The sequence below is a fragment of the Copadichromis virginalis genome, linkage group LG6 (genome assembly GCF_057382275.1).
Source record: "Copadichromis virginalis isolate Kocher_CV1m ecotype Utaka linkage group LG6, C_Virginalis_male_GT1.1, whole genome shotgun sequence".
In the NCBI taxonomy this organism is placed as follows: Eukaryota; Metazoa; Chordata; class Actinopteri; order Cichliformes; family Cichlidae; genus Copadichromis; species Copadichromis virginalis.
In genome coordinates this window covers 15021547-15037414 of record NC_140623.1, presented here as the reverse complement: position 1 = coordinate 15037414, position 15868 = coordinate 15021547, and the positions used below count along the sequence as shown (strand labels likewise).

The window sequence follows — 15868 nt, the reverse complement described above, 5'->3', positions numbered from 1 at the left end:
GCCTAACATAGTATTTCTGCTAAATTATAGTATTTCTGCTTTTTATAGGATTTGTGCTTAACATAGTATTTCTGCTAAATTATAGTATTTCTGCTTTTTATACTATTTGTTCTAAATTATAGTATTTCTGCTTTTTATAGGATTTGTGCTTAATATAGTATTTCTGCTAAATTATAGTTTTTCTTCTTTTTATAATATTTGTGCTAAAACATAGTATTTCTACTAAATGTAGTATTTATGCTTAATAATAGTATTTCTATATATTTCTGCCAGGTCCCCAGGCAGCCAATCCTCTGTGAGGACTGAGACATTCAAATTTTCAAATCAGGGCCTGCACAGTTTCCCAGCCAATCAAATAAGTGTCCTGAGGCATTCAAATTTGCATATTGGGGCCTTCGTGGCTTCTAAGCCAGCCAATCATATCTGAGGGCTGAGGAATTCAAACCCACAAATCAGGGCCTGCACGGCTTCCCAGCCAGCCAATCACATATGTGGTCTCAGGCATTCAAATTTGCATATTGGGGAATTCGTGGCTTCTAAGTCAACAAGTCATCCATGTCATATATCTCTAAAAATTCATATTTTAATATTAAATTGTCAACACTTGAAGATTCCCCCATCTCTTCTGAACAAAACGGTGTAAGAATGACCCTTCTAGCCCCTACGGTTTGGAAATTATGGTCATTTGTTTGAGGGGAGTCGTCACTATGAGAAATAGGCTGCAATAATCCTGTGCCTCTCTCTGCTGCGTGTGTAAAAAGATGCACCTGTTTTGGCGGGAAAAAGTACACAGGCTCTCTGATTGGTGGATTCAAATTCAGCAGCTCCCAGGCTGACCTAGAAACTTACTTCTCTCTCCCTGTGTGTGTGTGCTTGTGTGTGTGTGTGTGTGTGTGTGTGTGTGACAGGGAGAGAGAGAGAGAGAGAGAGAGAGAGAGAGAGAGAAAGCCTTTTAATGGGATGATCTCATTGTAAGATTCAAATTCAATATATTTAGACTGGTTGACTGAATTGGATCTTGTGTGTGTGTCTCTCTGTGCATGTGTGTTTCCTCATGTGTACATATTTGTAATTGTGTGGCTGTCATAAATTTTTTTGCAGATTTTTGTCATTTAACAAGTATATTTGAGGGACCCTCAGCATGTTCAGCATTTTTTCAGCTGTCCATTTTGCTTTTCCAATTTTTCTGTTTAACTTATTACTATTGTGCTAAATCATACTATTTCTGCTATTTTATAAGATTTGTGCTTAATATACTATTTCTGCTTTTATAGGATTTGTGCTTAATATAGTATTTCTGCTAAATGTAGTATTTATGCTTAATCATACTATTTCTGCTTTTCATAGGATTTGTGCTTAATATAGTATTTCTGCTAAATTTAGTATTTCTGATTAATTATAGTTTTTCTACTAAATCATAGTACAGTATTTCTGCTTTTTATGTGATTTGTGCTAAAACAAAGTATTTCTACTAAATGTAGAATTTATGCTTAATCATACCATTTCTGCTTTTTATAGGATTTGTGCTTAATATAGTATTTCTGCTAAATTATAGTATTTCTGCCAAATTATAATATTTGTGCTAAAACATAGTCTCAATTTAAAATTACAATATTCATAGTTCATCACAGTGTCTCTGGTAAATCACAATATTTCTGCTCTGTTGTACTATTTTTCTAAATCATAGTGTTTCTGTAATGTTTAAGTATTTTTGGCTAAATATATTCTTTCTGTTATCTTATACTATTTCTCCTAAATTCTTGTATTTTTGAGAAGTTATCATGTTTCTGGTAAGTTACAATATTTCTGCTAAATTCTGCTATGCTATTGTATTTCTGCCAAGTATTGTGTTTCCTCTAAGATATTGCAGTTCTGCTAAGTTATTCCATTTTAGCAAACTTCTTTTGCTTCTGCAAAGTTTTTACAATTTCTGCAACTTTTCAGCTTTTTCAGCTACTTTTTGCATACAGCTTCAGCTTTAAGCATCCACACTGCATTTTCGCAGGAAATGCAAATTTTTCTAGTTATTCTTCAAGTTGCTCGTTTTTCGTCCGCTAACTACTTCCACAATTTTTGTGCTATTTTCACCGTTCAAATTTTAAACTATTCTGCTATTTCTGCTAATGTGTGCTATGACTTTTGGTATTTTCTGCTATTATACTTTTTAAAATATTAAGCTTTTTTCCTTTAATTTGTCCCATTGAAATGAATGGGAAACTTCTGCAAACTTCTGCAATTCTGCTAAATTTTGCTTGTTTTTGAAACTTAACTACTTCCTCATACTTTCACCTAGAAAAACCATTCAAACTTTAAAATGTTCACAAATTATTGGGCTATTCATGTATGATTCAGCTTTTTCAAATCTTTTACCGTTTTACTTTTATGCCTCTTAAAGTTTTCAGTTGCAAAATTGTGATTTTTCACAAAATACATGCGTTGTTATGGTTGCTATGCTCTTGGCTTCCAGTGTGACACTGAAGCTTTTGCAGTCTTCTCTTCATGTCCGAACAACTTCTTGCTACTTGCTCATTTTTCACTCAACTTCCACAAATTATACATCAAAACGTAGGTATTTTTGCTGGCTTTCAGAACATGTCACTATCATTGTTGTGGGATTTATAGAATTTTGGCAAATCTCCTCAGACCAACACAAGGTCTCAAAACTCTCCATATAAAGTCAATGGAGAGCTTGTTCAAAATCACCGCTGCATTTCTGTAATGAGAGGCATATTCGAATCGTCATATCTCCTTAACGAAGCGACTTTAAGACATGAGGCTTGTCCCGGTATATCTTCAGACACTCCTGACGCTCACAATTCAAGAATTTCTTTCTCACCTATTACCGTTCTGAAATGAGTTGGACTTGTTTGAGGGTAGGAAATTCGTCCTTCGCTCAGATTTCTTCAGATTTCAAACTGTGGAAATGAACCACTTTTTTCTCTCGTCATAACTTTTTGTTGGATTTCCACAGAGACCTGAAAATTTCCATGACTGTTCACCAACGCCTGCTGTCTCTTACGGTGAAAGAATGATATCGATACTCCAAATAGATTTAGAGTTACAAAGCGTTGTTTGAGGGCAAGTCAAGGCAGTTTTTGCTTCGCTCTGCTCAGTTATGGTGCATTAGAAGTCAAATATCTTTAATAATTCATATTTTAATGATAAATTGTTAACACTGGAAGATTCCCCCATCTCTTCTGAACAAAACGGTGTAAGAATGACCGCTCTAGCCCCTACGGTTAGGAAATTATGGTCATTTGTTTGAGGGGAGTCCTCACTATGAGAAATAGGCTGCAATAATCCTGTGCCTCTCTGTCCTGCGTGTGTAAAAAGATGCACCTGTTTTGGCGGGAAAACGTAAACAGCCACTCTGATTGGTGGATTTAAATTCGGCAGCTCTCTCCCTCTGTGTGTGTGTGTGTGTGTGTGTGTGTGTGTGTGTGTGTGTGTGTGTGTGTGTTTAGTGGGAGAGAGAGAACCCTGCCCTTATTTGGCAGCATGTCATTGTAGGATTTAAATTGAATATAGTTAGACTGGTTGACTGGATTAGAGCCTGTGTTTGTGTGTCCCTCTGTGCATTTGTGTTCCAATATGCCTCCATATTTGTAATTTTGTAAGTTATTACTATTCTGCTAAATCATAGTATTTCTGCTTTTCATAAGATTTGTGCCTAATATAGTATTTCTGCTAAATTATAGTATTTATTATTTTTATAGGATTTGTGCCAAACATAGTATTTCTGCTAAATTATAGTATTTCTGCTTTTTATACTATTTGTGCCTAATATAGTATTTCTGCTTTTTATAGGATTTGTGCCTAATATAGTATTTCTGCTTTTTATAGGATTTGTACCTAATATAGTATTTCTGCTTTTTATAGTATTTATGCTTAATATAGTATTTCTCCTTTTCATAGGATTTATGCCTAATATAGTATTTCTGCTAAATTATAGTATTTCTGCTTTTTATAGGATTTGTGCCTAACATAGTATTTCTGCTAAATTATAGTATTTCTGCTTTTTATAGGATTTGTTCCTAACATAGTATTTCTGCTAAATTATAGTATTTCTGCTTTTTATACTATTTGTTCTAAATTATAGTATTTCTGCTTTTTATAGGATTTGTGCTTAATATAGTATTTCTGCTAAATTATAGTTTTTCTTCTTTTTATAGTATTTTTGCTAAAACATAGTATTTGTACTAAATGTAGTATTTATGCTTAATAATAGTATTTCTATATATTTCTGCCAGGTCCCCAGGCAGCCAATCCTCTGTGAGGACTGAGACATTCAAATTTTCAAATCAGGGCCTGCACAGTTTCCCAGCCAATCAAATAAGTGTCCTGAGGCATTCAAATTTGCATATTGGGGCCTTCGTGGCTTCTAAGCCAGCCAATCATATCTGAGGGCTGAGGAATTCAAATCCACAAATCAGGGCCTGCACAGCTTCCCAACCAGCCAATCACATATGTGGTCTCAGACATTCAAATTTGCATATTGGAGAATTCGTGGCTTCTAAGTCAACAAGTCATCCATGTCATATATCTCTAAAAATTCATATTTTAATGATAAATTGTCAACACTTGAAGATTCCCCCATCTCTTCTGAACAAAACGGTGTAAGAATGACCGCTCTAGCCCCTATAGTTAGGAAATTATGGTCATTTGTTTGAGGGGAATCCTCACTATGTGAAATAAACTGAAAGAAGCAGGTCTATGTCTCTGTGCTGCGTGTGTAAAAAGATGCACCTGTTTTGGCGGGAAAATGTAAACAGCCTCTCTGATTGGTGGATTCAAATTCAGCAGCTCCCAGGGTGACCTAGAAACTTAGTCCTCTCTCCCTGTGTGTGTGTGTGTGTGTGTGTGTGTGTGTGTGTGTGTGTGTGTGTGTGTGTGTGTGTGTGTTTAGTGGGAGAGAGAGGACCCTGCCCTTATTTGGCAGCATGTCATTGTAGGATTTAAATTGAACATAGTTAGACTGGTTGACTGGATTAGAGCCTGTGTTTGTGTGTCCCTCTGTGCATTTGTGTTTCAATAAGTTATTACTATTCTGCTAAATCATAGTATTTCTGGTACTTTTCGGTACTTGTGCTAAATACAGTATTTCTGCTAAATCATACTATTTCTGCTTTTCAAAGGATTTATGCCTAATATAGTATTTCTGCTAAATTATAGTATTTCTGCTTTTTATAGGATTTGTGCCTAACATAGTATTTCTGCTAAATTATAGTATTTCTGCTTTTTATAGGATTTGTGCCTAACATAGTATTTCTGCTAAATTATAGTATTTCTGCTTTTTATACTATTTGTTCTAAATTATAGTATTTCTGCTTTTTATACTATTTGTTCTAAATTATAGTATTTCTGCTTTTTATAGGATTTGTGCTTAATATAGTATTTCTGCTAAATTAGTTTTTCTTCTTTTTATAGTATTTGTGCTAAAACATAGTATTTCTACTAAATGTAGTATTTATGCTTAATAATAGTATTTCTATATATTTCTGCCAGGTCCCCAGGCAGCCAATCCTCTGTGAGGACTGAGACATTCAAATTTTCAAATCAGGGCCTGCACAGTTTCCCAGCCAATCAAATAAGTGTCCTGAGGCATTCAAATTTGCATATTGGGGCCTTCGTGGCTTCTAAGCCAGCCAATCATATCTGAGGGCTGAGGAATTCAAATCCACAAATCAGGGCCTGCACGGCTTCCCAGCCAGCCAATCACATATGTGGTCTCAGGCATTCAAATTTGCATATTGGGGAATTCGTGGCTTCTAAGTCAACAAGTCATCCATGTCATACATCTCTAAAAATTCATATTTTAATATTAAATTGTCAACACTTGAAGATTCCCCCATCTCTTCTGAACAAAACGGTGTAAGAATGACCGCTCTAGCCCCTACAGTTTGGAAATTATGGTCATTTGTTTGAGGGGAGTCCTCACTATGAGAAATAGGCTGCAATAATCCTGTGCCTCTCTGTGCTGCTTGTGTAAAAAGATGCACATGTTTTGGCGGGAAAAAGTACACAGGCTCTCTGATTGGTGGATTCAAATTCAGCAGCTCTCTCCCTCTGTGTGTGTGTGTGTGTGTGTGTGTGTGTGTGTGTGTGTGTGTGTGTGTGTGACAGAGAGAGAGAGAGAGGGAGAGAGAAAGCCTTTTAATGGGATGATCTCATTGTAAGATTCAAATTCAATATATTTAGACTGGTTGACTGAATTGGATCTTGTGTGTGTGTCTCTCTGTGCATGTGTGTTTCCTCATGTGTGCATATTTGTAATTGTGTGGCTGTCATAAATTTTTTTTGCAGATTTTTGTCATATAACTAGTATATTTGAGGGAACCTCAGCATGTTCAGCATTTTTTCAGCTGTCCATTTTGCTTTTCCAATTTTTCTGTTTAACTTATTACTATTGTGCTAAATCATACTATTTCTGCTATTTTATAAGATTTGTGCTTAATATACTATTTCTGCTTTTATAGGATTTGTGCTTAATATAGTATTTCTGCTTTTTATAAGATTTGTGCTTAATATAGTATTTCTGCTAAATGTAGTATTTATGCTTAATCATACTATTTCTGCTTTTCATAGGATTTGTGCTTAATATAGTATTTCTGCTAAATTTAGTATTTCTGATTAATTATAGTCTTTCTACTAAATCATAGTACAGTATTTCTGCTTTTTATGGGATTTGTGCTAAAACAAAGTATTTCTACTAAATGTAGTATTTATGCTTAATCATACCATTTCTGCTTTTTATAGGATTTGTGCTTAATATAGTATTTCTGCTAAATTATAGTATTTTTGCCAAATTATAATATTTGTGCTAAAACATAGTCTTAATTTAAAATTACAATATTCATAGTTCATCACAGTGTCTCTGGTAAATCACAATATTTCTGCTCTGTTGTACTATTTTTCTAAATCATAGTGTTTCTGTAATGTTTAAGTATTTTTGGCTAAATATATTCTTTCTGTTATCTTATACTATTTCTCCTAAATTCTTGTATTTTTGAGAAGTTATCATGTTTCTGGTAAGTTACAATATTTCTGCTAAATTCTGCTATGCTATTGTATTTCTGCCAAGTATTATGTTTCCTCTAAGATATTGCAGTTCTGCTAAGTTATTCCATTTTAGCAAACTTCTTTTGCTTCTGCAAAGTTTTTACAATTTCTGCAACTTTTCAGCTTTTTCAGCTACTTTTTGCATACAGCTTCAGCTTTAAGCATCCACACTGCATTTTCGCAGGAAATGCAAATTTTTCTAGTTATTATTGTGACTAACCTGGCATTGATTTCAACCACGTTGTACCCAGCATGCTTTGCAATGACATGAGCCAGGGTGGTCTTCCCCAAACCTGGAGGACCGGATAGCAACGCCACCTGGAGAGAGGCCAAAATAAATCACACCGTGTGTAAAAGCCAGGTAATCAAATGCAAACAGATGTGACAGATGTGCAGCTTTTAGACCTTAAATTTGGGTCGTTTGTACTGGTCCAGTTCTGCCTCCAGAAGCTCCTCGGTCACCTCAATCTTGCTCTTGAAGCGATTTTGATTCTGATTTCCTTGATTGGGTTTAAATGCGTTCTGATTGGCAGCCTGTCTGTCGGATCGGGCAGGGCGGGACTTCCTCTCTCTTCCAAACACTACGGTGTCCCACAGCTTCAGCCACTTGAGCAGACAGCGGTTGGTGAACTGAACGACACAAGACGCGCCACATCAACAAGCCGCCTCCACAAAGACTTTAGAATAAGCCTTCCTCCTTAAAGTCACACAGAAACACTGCACATCACTTACATCGTCGCTGAGCAGCTCTGTGTAGTGACGCGGTGAAAATCTGTCCACCCACAGCCGAGATGCTCGGCCCTCTGTGTCCTCTGGATCCTCGTTTTCTTCATCTTCTGGGTTTTCAGACTCAACTAACGCGTCGTTTACACTGCTGGAATGTGACATAAACACAAAAACGCAGTTAAAACTCCTGCTCGTGTATGTAAACTCAGTCTTGATGTGTCTCAAACGAATGAGATTGTGGATATTAGAGGGAAATGAGCTTCTTCCAACAGGTGGCTTGATGCTCCCTTAGAGATGGGGTGAGGAGTTCAGTTGTACAGGTCAAAGCAGAGTGGTTACTCCTCCGCATCAAAAGGAGCCTGTTGATGTGGTTTGGGTATATCAGACTGAGGGAAGACCTCGGGCCAGAGCCAGGACAGGCTGGAGAAATGATGTCTCTTGGTTTCCCCCCAGGCGAGCTGGAAGAGGTGGCTGGGGAGAGGGAGGTCTAATTTTCCCCTCTGAGACTGATACTCCCGTGCCCCAGATAAGCGGCAGATAATGGATGGATGGATCACACAGCACTTATTCTGTGCACTTCAACCACTCCATCTACCCCATATCACACGACCCATATAGAATCACAAACTACATAACGTGCTTGTGTTTGGACTGTGGGAGAAAGGCTGAGGAAACCCACTCAGGGACATCAGGTGGGATGTAAACCAAGAACTTGCTGTGAGGCGACACCGCTAACCACTCCACCACTCACGCCATCTTATCAGTCTCAGCTGATGTTTTCTGTTTTTGTTATTTTACAACCAGCCCAGTCTGTGTCCTCTTTTGAGCCCCACATGAGTGTGTTGATGTCTGTGAGTGAAACAGGAAGTGAGTTACCTGGCTAACAGCTCTGTAAGACGCTGCGATTCCTCCACAACCTGTTGGTGGCGCTGCAAGATTTCAAAGGAACACGAGACATTGATGTGACTTTACAATAATTGTATGTTCTGCTATTAATGTAAGGGCTACAGCGCCTACATTATATCACACATTTTCAAATGAATTATATTTATAGGCTTTTGTCACACTGGAAATCTAAACGCTCTTATTCTTAGATCTTCCATAACGAGACGAGCAGATGAAAAGTCCCTCTACTACGTGCTGTAGCTATGAGAGCTGTACATGTAGAAAAACTGCTAAGTAAGCTACTCTTCTATATCTCCCAGTCCTTCAACTTAGCCCCTGTTGTGCAGAATTAAAAAGTTAACGATGACAAAGTGAAGCAGAGCGTTAAAAAGCATGAAAGCTGTCCACTGAAGCTGCGCTTTGTGTTCTTCATTCATGCTTCTTTGAGCTTTGAGGAAAGCTGATGCTGTGACAACTGAATATGTGAAGATTATTTCTTGGGTTTCTTCATCTTCTTATTAGCATTTAGCCATTAGATTAACACAGAACACTAGCCAATCAGAGTTAGGGTCGGGACTTCGTGGTCTCTGTAAGTAGCGTGATGATGAGATTTCTTAATTTGCTTTTAAGTTTATACTTTAAGCACATCTAAGGTCATCTTTGAGGTCAATATTAATTCTATTAATAGATTTCAATATAAATCCACTTTTTTTTAAATGAACACAATTTTAGTGGATAAAAAATATTCTTGGTAGATGCATTTTTTAACACTGGGTGCAGGGAAGGTAATGAGTCACTCACCCTGTCTGCTTCTTGCTCTCTCAGCAGTCCTATCGGCACTGCCAGCAGCCCCAGTCCACCCTGGGAGTTTGGTACTATTCTGGAGTCTGCTGTCTGAAGAGACACATGGAAATGTAGAGAGAAATAGAAATATTAACCAAACTCTGGAAGCTGCAGCTGCTGCACATGCTGCCTGTGCGAAATTCAGCCTCACGGATAAATAACCGGGGGGCATTTAACCTTTGTCTCTGCGTTCTCTTTCTGTCGGAGGTAGACCCGATTCCCAGACGAGTCCGTCACACTGATGTAGTCTCCCTCTAAAGGAGGTCGCTTCAGCACACGCAGGGATGCCGGCGCCGCTGTGGGAGGTCGCTGTGGAGTCAGTGGAATCTCAGCAAAGCCGCTGATATCCAGCACAGCAGGGGTAGAGCTGGAACACAAAACATGTTCAGAAGTCTCAGATTTATATTAAAGGCTGAAATCACGCTTTTGTACAAGTATGATTTTAAAATAACAATTTTATCGTGCAGGTTATTGTTATGCCCATCTCCACGTACAACAATCCCATCAAGGACAAAAACAGAAACTGCTTAAATATGATGGAAAAAAGACGACTGCATTCAGCACCAGCTACATCTGCTCCTCAGGCACCTGTGCGCCGCTGTGCCCCCAGCAATACTCGCCACTTTGCTTCAAATGACTGTCATGTATTGTTTTTAAGTGCATCTTACTTGTGTGTGAGTTTCTGCATTAAAATGTATTTCCGCTAGAAATGTTTGGGATTTTTAGGAACATCTTTTTGCTCTGGTATCAATTGAAAGAGATGCAGATGAATGTTAATATAATACATGTCTATTATTGATCTCAATACAATAGTTCAATAAAATCGCCACAATATAACAAAGCAAATGAGCTCAATAAGTAAAAATCAAGGTAAAAATAAAACATAAATAAATAAAACACATTGAAGGTGTCTCTGAGTAAAACAGGTCAAATTCAATGATGCTAAACAAATCATTTAAAAAAAAACTACCTGATGGCGTGAGAGGGCTCATAGTGCTCTGGAGAGGATGGCGGTGTGATGTCATCACTCAGTGAAGGGACTTTGCTCTCTTGAACTTGTGCTGCGTTGAACAGTCGCTTGACCACACCAACGTCCTGCTTCTGTCGCTTTGCCTTTGGAGCTGGAAGAGGCAGGCTTAGATTAAAGCTGCAAATTAGACAGGTGTAAAAATACAGGTGCACCCCGAGGGTGAACTCACTGATGGGCTGATTGTCCAGCAGGTGCTCTATAGCCGAGATGTCGTCTCCTGGACCCTGACTGTGGCGTTTCCCCGGCTTGCAAGTTTCGTCTACGATGTTAAAGCACACATAAAATCATACATTAATTACTTCCTGGAGACTTAACCCTAACTTTATCTATCTTAACTTTATCACCACCATCCTCCTGAGCCTGACCGATTTGCTATCAGACCAGTATGGCTGTTTGCTGATCAGCTGACAAATGAAGAGGATGAAGAAGTGGTAGAAACACCCTTCAACCATGTTATAGGTGCTGAAGTTGCAAAGTCTGTCCTCAGAGGGCGCTCTGCAACTTCCCTGTTCCCAGCATGTTTATATAGCCACAAACAGCCAGCTGAGCAGTCCGTCTTTATGGGGTCACGGGGGTTGGAGACAGAGAGCACTCACATGTACAATTTAAAATGAACCAAACTGCATGTCTTTGGACTTTGTCAACCAGTTCTCGTGTTATCGCATTTCAGAATTTATTTTATATTCTACTCTGGTTTATAAACGTAACAATACATACAAATAATACAGTTTGACAAAGGGTTAGGTATTGTATATAGCTATGAATAAGTATGAATTAATGATGTCAGAATCACGAACAACTGTACCACTGTGTGGTAAATGATTACTTTAAACTCTTCTCATTAATATGGGGAATTATTAGGGATAATAATGGAGCAGATTACATACATCTTCTGATGTGTGGAGCCTGTTTCATCAGAATAGACAAAGGACTAAACAAAGAATTTAGTTATAAGTCTTATTCAAATACCACATAGTATGTATAATCATGGAGTTCACACACCCATTGAGGGAATAATAAACCAAACAGAGACAAAAGTCAGCATTTTCTTGGATGTATAGTCCTGAACAGAACAGCACCATCAGTGAGGTGTCAGAGGGGTCCGAATTAGTTTTGCTGGATGATGATAATGTTAACTTCACTTGATTTATCTGGTGTTGCTAGTCCGGTTTCCTCTGCAGTTATCTGCTGGTGTAGGAGCATCTGAAACTGTGACACCAAGAAACTGAATAGGCTGACTGGGAAGGCCAAGGCTGTGCTGGGGAGTCACTGGTCTGGCTGAAATGACCAAAATGCATAAGAAAAAGAGCATTCAGGCCCCTTTTTCCCTTCGTTTTTCATAGCATAGCTTCAACAAAGTGATGGAAACATTCCTTAGAGATTTTGGTCCATATTGACATGAAAGCATCGCAGTTGCTGCAGATTTGTCAGCTGTAGATCGATGATGAGAATCTTGTGTTCCACCACAAGCTAATGGATTGCAGAGAGGCCATTCGAATGCAGAGAACTCGCTGTCATGTTCAAGAAACCGGTTTGAGAGCATCTGTGCTTTTGTGGTAATTGTGTTATCTTGCCAGGAGTAGACATCAGATGATGCGCATACCATAGTCATAAAGGGATGGACATGGTCAGCAACAACACTCAGATTCTCTGTGGTGTTTAAATTATACTCAGAAGTATGCCAAGAAAATATATCACACTACATTTCACATTCACCAGCCTTAATCATGGATGGATCTATGTTTGTCTATGTTTATGAGTAAAGTCTGGCCCTATAATTTGAACACAGCAACTGAAGTCACAGCAGAGAACATTTTTCCAGTCTTCTACTCTCCAGTTATGATGAGCCCGTGTGAAGTGCAGCCTCATTTTCCCGTTATTAGTTCAAATTCAAATTTTTATTTGTCACGTACACAGTCGTACACAGTACGATATGTAGTGAAATGCTTGGACAATTATTATTATTAGTTATTAGTTCACAGAAGTGAAGTCTGCTGTAGCACATCTGCATCGAGGTTTGATGCAGATCTGCAGAGATTCTCTTCTGCATACCTTGTTGTAATAACAATAATACAAATAACAACTTATCTCCCTATCAGCTCAGAGCAGTCGGCCCCTTCTCCTCTGACCTCTGGCATCAAAAAGGCACAGAGAAAACTGCCACTGGGTATTTTCTCTTTTTGGGCCATTCTCTGTAAACCCTGAATATGGCTGTGCAGGAAATCCCCAGTAGATCAGCAGTTTCTGGAATACATGACCGTGTTTACATGCCTAAATGCATTCAATTGATACGACGTGACTAGCTGGTTAGATGTGTGTTCACATATCTACACATATACTGTATATTAATAACCTATTTTTTACTTTTATAAAGTCACAGCTACACATATCTAGATGTGTGCGTTCACATATCTACATATACGGGTGAGTGTATAATCACTGCCTCTAAGTCTTATTTGCAAACTCTACTTTTTATTGCACCTGTACAGATATCTCAAACTCTATTTTCATTATATTTATTATTTTTCTTTATCTTGTGCTATTATGTTGTAGCTTGAATGTATGCACTTCTATTTCTTTTTATTCTACCCGGAGTCTGTTTTTGTTGCGTTTTGCTCGATCCGAACTCACTGACACAGCTTTCCCAAAGATCCTGAAAGCCATTTAAACGCACCTCAAGAGCCGCACTGTTCAAAAGCAAAGCAGCCCTAAATTAAGTCTACTCCTAAACAAAAACTCCACTTTTCTACGACGGTTTCCGAGAAGTAGCTCGGCGATTTAACAGTTGAATCATAGGCTAGCTACCCTTTTGGTAACTTGAGTGTTTTGGACTCACCCTCCATCTCAGCCAGCACCTCCAGCTCGTCGGCAAACTGCTCCTCGAAGTCGTCGTGTACCTCGAACAGTTCATCGTATTCGTCCATTTTGCCTGGTCCGATAAAACCCGAGACACGGCGGCTAAATAATCAGGAAAAATATATTTCCCCCGATAGCTTCTTTCTCAGCTTCGACAGTAGCTTTGGCACAGTCGTGTTCCCGGCAAATTTTTTGTTATGAAGTATTACATCCGGGTAAGTCCGTTGCCCTCACTCCTGATTGGCTATCGCAGTTCTTTCCTATTTCCCGTCATACACTACTTAGCTAAATGATCTGAATATCTGAAAAAAATGCCGACATTTCCCTGTAACAGTGCGACTAAATGTGTGCCAAGCTGTCTCCCTTAAAGCAGAATCGTTTCAATTTCAAATAGATAAACCTTGTTTCTGCTTGTTTGACCAGAGGGTGGCGCTGTCACTTCTCTTTAGTGACATAGCTCGGATGTGTTCATTTCCTGCCCGATTCAGATAATATTTTTTGCGCATATACCTTTGAAGTTGCTTCTTTGACATTTTAATTTGGATTAATTTGGAAGGTTTTCTCTTGAATTAACATCAACTAACTCTGCACATATTTAGTTAAAATGCAGTCAAACTTGCAAGTATTCCAATAAAATGCACTAGTGTTGACATCAAAGTCTATCTCCCAGCCCTAGAGAAGATTTTCTTTATTCATTACTATATTATTAATGGTAAATGGTAAATGGCCTGTATTTATATAGCGCTTTACTAGTCCCTAAGGACCCCAAAGCGCTTTACACAACCAGTCATCCACCCATTCACACATACAGACCTCTATGCACACCAGTTATTCTTATCGCTTTTACCAATACCACATATGATGTTGCACATGGTAATATTGTATATTAATAAGTTATTTTTAATTTTATAAGGTCATATTTCCACTGTAAACAATGCACTGCACTGTTAAAACTCATGAAACACAAGTTATAACATCCACATGTGTGAATATTACAAATAATAGACCTTCTGATATCTTCTTATATATTTTTTCTATGCGTTTTCTCAGTTTGCTGCTTTTTACCACCAAAAGCTTGAAACAAACTGCAAACAAATTTACATCAAGTGGAAACTTAATTAAGTGATATTTTCTTAAAACGTGACTGGTGGGCTTTCTGTTACCTGTTGCTGTGTGTTTTGCGAGTGTGAGAGTGGGGTTTTGTGTGGCTCTGTGTGAGAGAGAGATTAATGATGATGGTGTGCGTGACGTCAGGCCGTCTCCATCATCGCCATCTGCTCCTTATAGCGGACAAACACCGGCCAGCGGCTTGTGTGTGACACTGAGTTAATTTCACATCAGGGAGCACAAAAGCAAGACCGATAAACTCTCCCTGACACCCACTCTTGGACTTCTCCATCCTTTCATGCTGTCACCGATGAAAAATGTACAGGTGTGCTCAGAGAAAAGGCTTTTTCACTGTGAGGCCAGCAAAAGCAAACATGTCAGAAAGCATAGCTACAAACAAGTGTGTGAAACAGTAAAGGTCAGAACTCTTCATACTTTATACGGATGAAATATCCAAACTGATGATGACTGATGAAAGAAAGGTAGAGAAAAATAAACACTAAAATTGAAAAATACATGTATTTGAGAAAAAATAGAGCTTTTAAAAACTGCAGTCAGGTCCGTATGATTTTTGAAAATTAAACATATTTTCTCTAAACCACCTCAGTAGAGTTTATGTAGTTAATCAAAGATGTACAGACTAACACAATTTGACTGATAATTTGATTGTTTTTCATTCTTGGATGAAGTCTCACCATAAACTGTTTCCTTCACTTATCATACCTCCAGATCTATTTTATTTCACACGCTCTTTGTCTTTCCACATCATTCATCATAATTTAGTTGTCTTCTGTGGTCTTTCGGGCGTTCTTGGTGCTGCAGAGCTGACCGCTGCATTCCTTCTTTTTGAAAATGAACCAGATAGTTGATTTGGTCACTTGTAAAGTTTTTGTCATCTCTTTTTCGTTTGGTTCATTTTGGATTTTAAACCTAACAATGGCCTGCTTCACTTGCATCAACGTCTCTCTGGACCTCACATCAAGAATTCCAGTAAACAGCTACCAAATGCAAGTTCTGCTTTTTGTATCAACTCTTTCTATATACTTAATGTATCATGAATTAGCAAAAGAGCAGATTTCACCTGGCCATTAAGCTGTTTCTCAGTCAATTGTCCCATTAAGTTTCAACCTCTGAAAATGGGGACTGTGAATTAAAAACACCTGTAATTCCTAAACTTCAGGCACATCTCGATTGACTAATCTAAAATCCGCTGTGGTGGTGTACAGAGGCAAGATTATAAAATATGTGCTACTGTTCAGATATGAATGGCAAATGATTCTCATATAAATGGTAAATGGTAAATGGCCTGTATTTATATAGCGCTTTACTAGTCCCTAAGGACCCCAAAGCGCTTTACATATC

At 38.2% G+C, this 15868-nt stretch overlaps 1 protein-coding gene across 2 annotated transcripts in view; it reads right to left on the bottom strand.

Moving 5' to 3' along the window:
• The window catches only part of chtf18 (CTF18, chromosome transmission fidelity factor 18 homolog (S. cerevisiae)), a 30167-nt gene extending 16544 nt beyond the window's left edge, over nt 1-13623 (bottom strand). For both annotated transcript variants that reach the window (XM_085458853.1, XM_085458855.1), the window contains exons 1-9: nt 13380-13623; nt 10713-10802; nt 10484-10634; nt 9691-9880; nt 9472-9564; nt 8662-8714; nt 7792-7933; nt 7465-7689; nt 7280-7377 (exon numbers count right to left, since the gene is read on the bottom strand). In XM_085458853.1, coding sequence (XP_085314979.1) covers nt 7280-7377; nt 7465-7689; nt 7792-7933; nt 8662-8714; nt 9472-9564; nt 9691-9880; nt 10484-10634; nt 10713-10802; nt 13380-13467 — 1130 coding nt within the window. In that variant the 5' untranslated portion in view covers nt 13468-13623. The remainder of the gene's footprint in view (nt 1-7279; nt 7378-7464; nt 7690-7791; nt 7934-8661; nt 8715-9471; nt 9565-9690; nt 9881-10483; nt 10635-10712; nt 10803-13379) is intronic.
• Nucleotides 13624-15868: the final 2245 nt, after the last annotated feature.